At 38.4% G+C, this 12419-nt stretch overlaps 1 protein-coding gene across 3 annotated transcripts in view; it reads left to right on the top strand.

The window, feature by feature from the left end:
* The first annotated feature begins 283 nt into the window (after positions 1–283).
* LOC133663404 (vascular endothelial zinc finger 1-like) overlaps positions 284–12419 on the top strand; it is a 66212-nt gene continuing 54076 nt past the window's right edge. For all 3 annotated transcript variants that reach the window (XM_062067858.1, XM_062067857.1, XM_062067856.1), the window contains exon 1: positions 284–425. In XM_062067858.1, the coding sequence (XP_061923842.1) occupies positions 393–425 (33 nt within the window). In that variant the 5' untranslated portion in view covers positions 284–392. The remainder of the gene's footprint in view (positions 426–12419) is intronic.

Raw genomic sequence — 12419 nt, 5'->3', positions numbered from 1 at the left:
TTAAAAGCGTAATTCCAAGTCAATATGTTGTTCCTTTTTTTGTATGTACCTGCAATAAATAGCTCTTTTGATTGTCTTAGCATAATGTCGTGGCCGTTTTTACTTTTTAAATTCAAAATGATGATTGTTTTTAAGCAGAACTGCATGGTCCCCACAGGAGACATGTAATAAAGTTGTATTCCATAAAACATTTTTTCTTGATTTAGTTTTAATCTTTCTGAACAGTATGAGGCATAAATAAAATATTGGTCACATCGAGACGTGCTGGTAGAAGTCATTTTAATTTGGTTCAGGTCAGGGGGTGACAGGAAGTTGTAGCTGCCAATGTTTAGCTTGCCGCTTTGTTGAGGATTCCTGCTGGGCTTCCTGCAGATTTTATCATAAGAGTTGCAATGGAACCGAGCTGGAGTACGTTTTTATTTCAAGTAAGTGTTCTGCAGCACCTTTGTTGTCCGTGAAACTACGTGTGCTTGGTTTAGATGGGCAAATGATTTTCGTCAAGTTGTGACGTTCGTGTTGCTTTTTGAAATGAAAGTAGAGTTTGCCAAACAAAACAAAGGTGTTAGCATTAGCATTGTAGTTAGCTCATCCTGTAGCAAACTACTGTCTCTAAGATGAGAACTGTGTTTGATTTATGAAGTTACCCCCTGTATGTGTTGGTACAACGGCCAAAAGTATATATTATTTTGGTTGAATTTTTAAATCCGCTCAGAACCACCAAATCTCCACTGAACTACTGTTGCGCGCGCGCTAACGCAGTCGCCCAACTAGCTCGAGCCATTGCTTTTGCGTGTAGCCATGCTAAGCGTGGAGGCTAATCGTTAGCCCAGCCAGGCTTTTCCTTGCTCATCACCTCTACAATCTCCTTCCTTAACTACTTTTTGTGGGGGGATTTACAGTTGTTTGCAAACGTGAAGCCTTGTAGGATGCATTGCAGTAATGATGTCTAATCACAGGATTGACAGACCGTCAAACGTTAGCTAATAACAATGTAAACTTAAGGCTAGGGTTATTAGCACGCGGGGGCTTGCGGAAAGCGAAACTGCAAGGATTGCAAGCATGAGCATCTTTACCCCAAATCCGCACAAACTAAGTTGGAAACCACGACAATTAAAATCTTGATTTAGCAGGAGCCGTATAGTCAACTGTTATTGTTGTTGAAAGACGGGTGGATGATTTGGAAAGTTAATCGGGGCCTTGTGTTGTCAATAGTGCAGCTCAGGGATGTCCAAAGTTCGTCCCGCGGGCCGTTTGTTGCTCGTTTTTTTTTTGCCATTTCAAAAAAATTATAAATAACACTGCACATAAACATGGCTTGCATCAGAACATTACAAAGGATGTTTGGAGTCACGCTGTAAAGAAAGCTAATTATTTTCAGAGAACGGTTGTTTGCAATGAAAAAACAACACAAAGTCATTCACATAGATTTGTGTCAAAAAAGAACAACTGTAATAACACTAAACAACATGATTCACTAAGATCCAAATGCTTCGCGCTTAACAGTATGTGCAAGCTATTAATTAGTGTGAACTATTTGTGGGCGGGTTGCATGCGATCTTCTAACATTGTAGACCACTTTATTTAAATGAGGATTATGTGTGTACAATATGGGGCATCACCACAGAGAAACTCATTTACTGCACATTCATTACATCAGGCTCCTACCTGTGGAGTTTTGCTATTTTTTCAAACAAGCAGGAGACATCTACCACTTTTTATGGGCATCTTAGAAGCAGTTGTCCAGTGCATCTACACCACTTTTTCTTTTTTTTAACACTGCATGGAAGGGAGGCTGCACTATCGTGCTCAAGGCGAAAACATGCATACCTCAACAAGTTTTTACCATATAGGATATATATTAGAGATATATTTTCTTTGTAAAAAATGTACGTCACTAAAGAAATACTAAATGACACCAAAAGGCATTAATTTAATTCCTTTCAATCAGCCCCTTAAATTATCCAGCAGCTATAAAATTGTAAACAGATGTTGCTGAATAGACAATGTCTAATATTTTTCATTTCTGACCGTCCAAATATGTTAACACACACACGTAGGACGGAGGATTCTCTTTCCATCGTGTGTCTGCGGTGCGAGCACTCCTCTCTTACAGCTGTTTGTGTCAGTTTGCGTGTCCTTTCCAAATGTACTAAATAAAACAAAAAAATAGTGCTTCCATAACGGTGATGTGTTGATAAATCAGATTGTGCATGCTTTATAATATATTTGCATTTTCTACTCCCATTATTGTGGGCATTTTGATAATTAGCATATATTTTGCATTTTAATGAAGACAGAGACGCAAAATTGATTGCACGTGTTATTCTGCTCCCTTAACAGACAGCATCTACAGTTCTTTGCATTTAATTGAGTAAAATCTAATTTTTGGTAGAACATCGCTATTAAGGTTTTTTTCTCAAAATCACTCAGTGCCTAGTTAAAATATATTCTTGCATGTATAATAAATATTTTTCATAGGACTGGACTGCATCTGTGGCATACATTTGCAGAATTGGCCATGATGCAAAAACCTGTGTTTGTGTATGGATTATGCATGGGCTGGTATGAGATTCTGACGGTATAATAACCAAGGCAAAAATATCACATATTCATGGTATCACAATACGATATTACATTTACAGCTCTAAAATGTTTTATTTTGAAATGCCTATTGAAAAGAAGAGAAAAATAACTTCAGTTTAACCTGCATTTTAAAACAATGTAAAGAACATAATTTTAAAAAAGTGGAGCATATATATTTCAAATGATAACAAAACATTGCTGAATTCCTTCTACATAAATGATACAAACATTCAGTTTTTAGTGCAGTCTACGATTGCTAAACCTTCAACTCAAGTATATGATAAATTGTCTGTATTTATTTAGCACTTTATACTTGCACGATACCTAAAGCGCTTTACATCATACGTCACATTCACACACACATTTACAGACTTATGGCGGAAGCAGCCATGCAAGGCGCTAACCATGACCATCAGGAGCATGGTGTGTGAGGTGTCTTGTCCAAGGACACAATGGTCGTGACTAGGATGGTGGAAGCTGGATTCAAACCAGGAACCTCAAGTTGCTGGCACGGCTGCTCTACTATCTGAGCCACACTGCCTCACTAGTGCCATTTTGATATTTTGTTGGGAGAAAAAGCAAACAAATGCAATCCCTAAGTAAGTAACTTAATAAGATCACAACATGAATAAATTCTAAAAAATACACTTAGAGCAGGGGCGTCAAACGTGTTTTTCACTGCAATGTAGTTATGATTGCCCTCTGAGAGCTGCTAGTAACAATAAAACATATACAAATATAGGTGTATAAAGGTTTGCCTCATGATATTATCAAACAGTTGCCTATACATTTGATTATGTACACTGAACAAAAAATCTTTAAAATTGAGGCTGTTTTTTGCTGCATTACTATAGATGTGCTTCAAAACAGCGAGCAAACGTCTATCCATAGTGTTTTATCCATCCATCCATTGTCTACTGCTTGTCGTTCTCGAGATACTTCTAAATGACTAATCCTTACCTCAATATCAACAATTTAACTACGTTTCTTACAAATATCCTTCCTGCAGGATGTGAAATAGCCAAAATGTTGCACTAAAAACCATAAGAGGAAACAATAGCTAACGGCTAACAGCAAATCTAGCTCTTCTGAATGTAAACAAATGGATGGATCTATTCAACATCTACTGTAACAAAACTAAGTTAAAGAGCTGTATATTACATTACATCGATATATTTAAATTATCACCATTTTGTGATGTTTTATTGTTGTTTATAATTTCAGGAAATACATCCCTGTACATAGAGGAACTTTAAGTATGACCAATGTATCACCCTGTAACTACTTTGTATCGGATCGATACCCAAATTTGTAGTATCACCCAAAACGTATTTAAAGTATACAAATAAAAGAAGAAATTGTGCTTTTTACATTTGACCCGAAGTGTAAATAGAACATGTTAAAACAGAAAGTAACCATATAGAGTATTAACAGTAAATAAACAAGTAGATCACTTATACAGCCGTCCATCCATTTTCTACCGGTGGGTGCTGAGAGCGATGCACAGAGTGAACCCTTTTTCACCTTGTTTGAAAGCAAGAGACGAAAACAAACACACACCGACTTAGCAATTTGTCGATTATTGTACAGCAAAGATATTGAGTTGTTTAGAACAGTGGTCCCCAACGTTTTTGTAACGCTTGAAAATGTGTCCCACGAACCGGGGGTGGGTTTTTTTAAAATTCATTTTTTATTTATTTATTATTATTTATTTTAAATTTTTTTTGGTCATAAAAAAATACAATCATGTGTGCTTACGGACTGTATCCCTGCAGACTGTATTGATCTATATTGATGTATAATGTAGGAACCATAAATATTAATAACGGAAAGAAACAACCCTTTTGTGCAAATGAGTGTGAATGAGTGTAAATGGGGGATGGAGGTTTTTTGGGTTGCTGCACTAATTGAAAGTGTATCTTGTGTTTTTTATGTTGATTTAATAAATAAAATAAAAAAAAAAAAAAAAAAAATATATATATATATATATTTTTTTAAAATTTGTTCTTGTGCGGACCGGTACCAATCGATCCACGGACCGGTACCGGGCCGCGGCCCGGTGGTTGGGGACCACTGGTTTATAAGGCTCTAATAACGTTAAAAATGTATTTAGAAGGCTGTAAACAGTTTGTTATGCTTTATGATAACATTCAATTTAATAATAGGGCTGTCAATTGATTAAAAGAGAACATTGCGATTAATCGCATTTTGTATATAGTAAACTTGCAATTAGAAGCAAATATTTAAATATAATTTTTTATCTTTAATAAGTACTGGCACTGGATAATTTTTTTGCTTTATGCAAAAGTGTGTTTATTAAACAATGCTTTCAACACAAAATGGGCAAACACTACTTCACAGACAAAAAATCTGCGCTGGTGGAATGCCCGATTTTGTATCCCCGATAGACTGTGTAACCGCTGCTGCTGGAGTGCTTGGATTCAAAGTGATGGAGCTACAATTCATGTTTAGATACCAGCTTAGGTCATTAATATCACAAAATGTGGATTGTTACGATCTTGCCTTGATTGTCAAAGATGTTTGGTAATGTAACCTGTGATATTTCTACCAAAATAAATGCTTTTAATATTCTGTACGAGTTTAATCGTAATCATAATGCTGCATGACAATATCTTATCCTTCTCTATTTTGTAAGAACGTGTAATACTATGGGATCAGCCTGCTAAAGACTAATAAGGGAACACACATAATTTCAGCCTGCCGTAAAATGTGCCTCATCCTCTATGATCTGTTTAATTTTTAGCTGTCAAAAATATTAATTTAGGTAGAGATATCACAAATTACATTACCAAACGGAAATTAAGCTCCATGTTTTGTGCTACATGTGGCATTTGCTCAGGTCGGGTCGGGAGAGGCTTGCCATTCAAAGTACCCTTTTCTTTGCCGAGTTCTGCTCACTATTTCTTCCCGCTTGTGGCTCAACATCCACGGAGCGCAGCTGTATTTTCCCACGCTAAGGGATGGACCGAGGGTCATATAAGACGTGCACAGGTTAATCGCGCGCCTCAAAAAAATATTCCCGTTAAAGGAAATTTTTGATAATTTGTTATCTTTTTAACCTTGACAGCCTTAATTATGAATCATCTTACTTGGGGACAAATGTATTATTTTTGTTTTGCTCAAAAGATTGTCTGTAATAATACAGAATAAGTAACTAATGTATTTTTTTATATTGTTATGCTGTCAATAGCACTCACTTTGAATAATTTTTTAAAAATTACAGTAAATGCATGTGACCGGTATCGGCTGATCTCACTCACGGATAATCAGAATGGCAATCAGGAACATAAAACCCTGATTGGAAAGTCCCTAATATTATCCCAGTGTTGACATTGTTTTTGTTTTGATTTTTTTGCTCAGTGGCCTTGTGGTTAGAGTGTCCGCCCTGAGATTGGTAGGTTGGGAGTTTAAACCCAGGCCGAGTCATACCAAAGACTATAAAAATGGGACCCATTACCTCCCTGCTTGGCAATCAGCATCAAGGGTTGGAATTGGGGGTTAAATCACCAAAATGATTTCCGGGAGTGGGCACCACTGCTGCTCACTGCTCCCCTTACCTCCCAGGGGGTGAACAAGGGGATGGGTCAAATGCAGAGGTTAATTTCACCACACCAAGTGTGTGTGTGGCAATCATTGGTACTTTAACTTTAAACAAAAACAACTCTGGCCCTGATAAAACTTGTGCTTCATTTTATATTGATAGTAAATTGCAGATCACAAAAATGGTTGCTGCGGTCATCGCCAATATTTGTTTTAAACAAATATTGCCTACTATAGAGGTTTTTGGTGTTTTTAGTTAGGTTAAGCATTTTGTTTTCTAATGTGAAAGAGCAGTGAATGCATTTAAAAAAAAAACTAATTCTGGGCTTCTGATTTTCCTTCTCGTCTTTCTTTGTGTCAGTATGGATGTGAACTATGGGATCAGCCTGCTAAAGACTAATAAGGGAACACACATAATTTCAGCCTGCCGTAAAATGTGCCTCATCCTCTATGATCTGTTTAATTTTTAGCTGTCAAAAATATTAATTTAGGTAGAGATATCACAAATTACATTACCAAACGGAAATTAAGCTCCATGTTTTGTGCTACATGTGGCATTTGCTCAGGTCGGGTCGGGAGAGGCTTGCCATTCAAAGTACCCTTTTCTTTGCCGAGTTCTGCTCACTATTTCTTCCCGCTTGTGGCTCAACATCCACGGAGCGCAGCTGTATTTTCCCACGCTAAGGGATGGACCGAGGGTCATATAAGACGTGCACAGGTTAATCGCGCGCCTCAAAAAAATATTCCCGTTAAAGGAAATTTTTGATAATTTGTTATCTTTTTAACCTTGACAGCCTTAATTATGAATCATCTTACTTGGGGACAAATGTATTATTTTTGTTTTGCTCAAAAGATTGTCTGTAATAATACAGAATAAGTAACTAATGTATTTTTTTATATTGTTATGCTGTCAATAGCACTCACTTTGAATAATTTTTTAAAAATTACAGTAAATGCATGTGACCGGTATCGGCTGATCTCACTCACGGATAACCAGAATGGCAATCAGGAACATAAAACCCTGATTGGAAAGTCCCTAATATTATCCCAGTGTTGACATTGTTTTTGTTTTGATTTTTTTGCTCAGTGGCCTTGTGGTTAGAGTGTCCGCCCTGAGATTGGTAGGTTGGGAGTTTAAACCCAGGCCGAGTCATACCAAAGGCTATAAAAATGGGACCCATTACCTCCCTGCTTGGCAATCAGCATCAAGGGTTGGAATTGGGGGTTAAATCACCAAAATGATTTCCGGGAGTGGCCACCACTGCTGCTCACTGCTCCCCTTACCTCCCAGGGGGTGAACAAGGGGATGGGTCAAATGCAGAGGTTAATTTCACCACACCAAGTGTGTGTGTGGCAATCATTGGTACTTTAACTTTAAACAAAAACAACTCTGGCCCTGATAAAACTTGTGCTTCATTTTATATTGATAGTAAATTGCAGATCACAAAAATGGTTGCTGCGGTCATCGCCAATATTTGTTTTAAACAAATATTGCCTACTATAGAGGTTTTTGGTGTTTTTAGTTAGGTTAAGCATTTTGTTTTCTAATGTGAAAGAGCAGTGAATGCATTTAAAAAAAAAACTAATTCTGGGCTTCTGATTTTCCTTCTCGTCTTTCTTTGTGTCAGTATGGATGTGAAATGGTCTTATATTGTATTCATTATGATTGTAAAAAAGTCTTAATTTTGACAAGATTAAATATTCACTTTTAATATATCACTATATTGATGATCAAATGCGTTATAATTCCACGAGAGTTTTGCAGCAGCATGCGCACATACGAGCTGTCCGGGTTGGATGTGCAGAGCGACTGCTTTTGTGATCGCTCTGTGCATGATTGTTCTCCTTTCTCATCATACTGTACATGGTAGCTTGTGTAAATTATTTCACCACAGTAAGCTGCTTCTTGGGCGGGTTTGTTGTTGTTGCGTTCTTGTTCGCCTTGTAAAGAGTTGCATTCCCCCCACTCGGCTCGATGCTGTTTCAGATGCTGTTTGTTGTACTGCTGCCTTTTCTAAAGAAACTTTCCAGCGTGCAGTCACTGGTCCATGCATGTTGGCGCAATCCTAAAGCACTGACAGCGCCTTGTTTTAGAACAAAAGTCTCATTCTCATTAGCGTTAGCCATGTTTTGCTAGGCTTGTGGATCTCCGCAAAGGAAGTAAGAGGGTACGGAAACTCTCAGGGCCAAAAAAATGCTGGAGCAGGAGGAGAAAAACATACATTTTTTTAATTGTCTGCTACAAAAAAAAACAAATGTATCGATGAAATCAATAAATCGCCATGGCCTACCCTGATATAACACAACACATTGATTGATATTAGCCGTAAAAGCTAACTACGGCAATAGATAAGCTAGCTTCTACAACAAAAATAAACGCGTTTGAGTTTGTAATGCACAACACTGCGATACGACACCAATCTGTACTGACTGAAAAACATGAACAATCATATTACAGTATCTGTTAAGTATCTGAGCTAGCCAGACAGCGTGTAGTTATACTAACACGCATGACGTGCTGCGTGCATCATGATCGATATTAAAGTGACTCACTCGATGGACAGTTGATTGTCTGGTCCCGCTGACCAGGGAAGTTTTGTGTTGATTTTGGGTAAGCAATCTATTTATGTTGAATAGCTTGGCTCCAAGTTCCATATTTATAGTATCAAAATCGCTTTCATTCCCCTCTCCCAGCTTCCGTTGGCTCCAACGACTCACTCTTCCTTCGTGCTCGCTTCTATAATCAGCAGTATATTTAGCTTCAAAGGTATAAGCACAGTCGTTTTCGTTGTCTGTTACCAAGTCTGCCATGATTAGAACACACACTCGTGTTTGATTACAAAAGGAACACGCATGTTGCCAAGTAGGAACACCATGTTGCCGAAGTAAGACGTGCGCTCCTATGAAAAATAAATATATATATATATATATATATATATATATATATATATATATATATATATATATATATATATATATATATATATATATATATATATATATATATATATATATATATATAATGACGGACTATTAATGTTTTTATTTACTTAGAATGCATTAAAAAAACCAACATATTTGTTAATGTCTTATATTTCCAGTATGATTAATCTGATACTATTGTCAGAATGCAGAAGTGTTCCATCAATCTATGGAATTTACCAAAGATGTTTGGAGCGGAATAATCAAAATGGCTGACTGAATTTGTAGCATTTTGGGATGTTTAGAAGATATGTTCACATACTTTGCGGATTGTAAATACAATTGGATATGGTTTACTGGATACAATGAAACACAATTAAGCATATAAAGTCAACTTGTTTTTCCACTCTACTGGTACTTTAAGATTTGACGCTTTGGCATGGTTTAACACGAGTATTCAACTTTGTAATAGTATTTATAAGTCAGAAAATACCAAATTAATCAAAGGTCCCCTTTAAATATTGAAAATGTCTCAAATAAGTGGCAAAATATACATATTTTTTTTCTTCCCCATAAACAACTTTGGACAGTTAAAACTTTCATAAAAGTTTCAAAAGTACAATTTTGAAATAAGACATAAATTGCAAGTTAAAGTGTACGTGTTTTGTATTTCCATCCATCCATTTTCTACCGCTTGTCCCTTTTGGGGTAGAGGGGGGTGCTGGAGCCTATCTCAGCTGCATTCGGGCGGAAGTCGGGGAACACCCTGGACAAGTCGCCATCTCATCGCAGGGCCATCACAGATAGACAGACAACATTCACACTCACATTCACACACTAGGGCCAATATAGTGTTGCCAATCAACCTATCCCCAGGTGCATGTCTTTGGAGGTGGGAGAAAGCCAGAGTACCCGGAGAGAACCCACGCAGTCACGGGGAGAACATGCAAACTCCACACAGAAAGATCCCGAGCCCGGGATTGAACTCAGGACTACTCAGGACCTTCATATTGTGAGGCACATGCACTAACCCCTGTTCCACCGTGCTGCCCAGGTTTTGCATTTCATTACTACTAATTGCAATTTAGATACTGTTGCTTTAAGTATGAAATAATACAAGTACCGTATTTTTCGGACTACAAGTCGCATTTTATTTCATAGTTTGGCCGGGGGTGCGATTTATACTCAGGAGTTAAGTTAAAGTTAAAGTGCCAATGATTGTAACACACACCAGGTGTGGCGAAATTATTCTCTGCATTTGACCCATCACCCTTGATCACCCCCTGGGAGGTGAGGGGAGCATTGGGCAGCAGCGGTGCCGCGCCCGGGAATCATTTTTGGTGATTTAACCCCCAATTCCAACCCTTGATGCTGAGTGCCAAGCGGGGAGGTAATGTGTCCCATTTTTATAGTCTTTGGTATGACTCAGCCGGGGTTTGAACTCACAACCTACCAGCGACTTATGTGCGAAATTATTAACACATTACCGTAAAATATCAAATAATATTATTTAGCTCATTCACGTAAGAGACTAGACGTATAAGATTTCATGGGATTTAGCGATTAGGAGTGACAGATTGTTTGGTAAACGTATAGCATGTTCTATATGTTGTAGTTATTTGAATGACTCTTACCATAATATGTTACGTTAACATACCAGGCACGTTCTCAGTTGGTTATTTATGCGTCATATAACGTACACTTATTCAGCCTGTTGTTCACTATTCTTTATTTATTTTAAATTGCCTTTCAAATGTCTATTCTTGGTGTTGGGTTTTATCAAATAAATTTCCCCCAAAAATGCGACTCATACTCCAGTGCGACTTATATATGTTTTTTTCCTTCTTTATTATGCATTTTCGGCAGGTGCGACTTATACTCCGGAGCGACTGATACTCTGAAAAATACGGTAAATAGGTTAATCATTCTTTTGGGATTTTTATTTTGTAAGCACAGACGGACAGGATGTAATGTAAAACGATATTATTGTAAAAGCCTGAAGTTTGTGCTTGTATGTTCTGGCGCAAATGACAGTGGTTTGTGCTGGGAGATTTGTAAACAAAAGTGCCTCTCGTATTCCGAGTTACAGCTTCTGTCCTTTCCTCATGGTGGGCTTGTACCACGTTAGTGCATCTTAGAGGTAATCTTACAATACTCTGTAACAAATACGTCCATCCATCCATTTTCTACCGCTTGTCCCTTTTGGGGTCGCGGGGGGTGCTGGAGCCTATCTCAGCTGCATTCGGGCGGAAGGCGGGGTACACCCTGGACAAGTCGCCATCTCATCACAGGGCCAACACAGATAGACAGACAACATTCACACTCACATTCACACACTAGGGCCAATTTAGTGTTGCCAATAAACCTATTCCCAGGTGCATGTTTTTGGCGGTGGGAGGAAGCCGGAGTACCCGGAGGGAACCCACGCAGTCACGGGGAGAACATGCAAACTCCACACAGAAAGAGCCCGACCCCAGGATTGAACTCAGGACCTTTGCATAGAATTTCTACCGCTTGTCCCTATCATTGAAAATAACAATTTCAGTAGGGCTGCACAATTATTCATTACAAGTTTGTGATCTCATTTTTAACATGGACAATAATAACGAGTCTATATAACGCTAAAACAGATAATGAAATTTACAATGGACGAACTTCCTTATTAAGGACAGTGAAATGGACGAAAAACCCAGTGGTAATTATGTATGGGCACAAACTCTGTTCCTCAATGGTACCTGTGCCAATGTGCACAATTGTAATCGGACTGAAAAAATAAGTAGCTATCAGTGGCTTATTTGGGTGCTGAAACAATTCATTGACACATTAATGCAGCAATCCAGACAGCCACACACAGTCTGATGTGGGGCGGTATGGCGTAGTGGGTAGAGCGGCCGTGTCAGAAACCTGAGGGATGCAGGTTCGCTCCCCGCCTCTTGACATCCAAATCGCTGCCTTTGTGTCCTTGGGCAGGACACTTCACCCTTTCCCCCGGTGCCACTGGTGAATGAATGATAGGTGGTGGTCGGAGGGGCCGTAGGCGCAAACTGGCAGCCTCGCTTCCGTCAGTCTACCCCAGGGCAGCTGTGGCTGCAAATGTAGCCTACCACCACCAGGCGTGAATGAATGATGGGTTCCCACTTCTGTGAGCGCTTTGAGTATCTAATAATAGAAAAGCGCGATATAAAATCTAATCCATTATTTTTATTATTATTATTGATGCTCTTTTTACCTTTTATTGTTGCTCTTTCCACGCCAACAACATTCATCAGATCCAACACTACACACACATTTCATCGCAACGACACAAACGTCCACATTATGCACCAATCACAGTTAAAGGCCTACTGAAACCC

The sequence above is a fragment of the Entelurus aequoreus genome, linkage group LG13 (genome assembly GCF_033978785.1).
Source record: "Entelurus aequoreus isolate RoL-2023_Sb linkage group LG13, RoL_Eaeq_v1.1, whole genome shotgun sequence".
Lineage (NCBI taxonomy): Eukaryota > Metazoa > Chordata > Actinopteri > Syngnathiformes > Syngnathidae > Entelurus > Entelurus aequoreus.
Note: the sequence above shows the minus strand (reverse complement) of the source record. Positions and strands in the feature narration are given on the sequence as shown.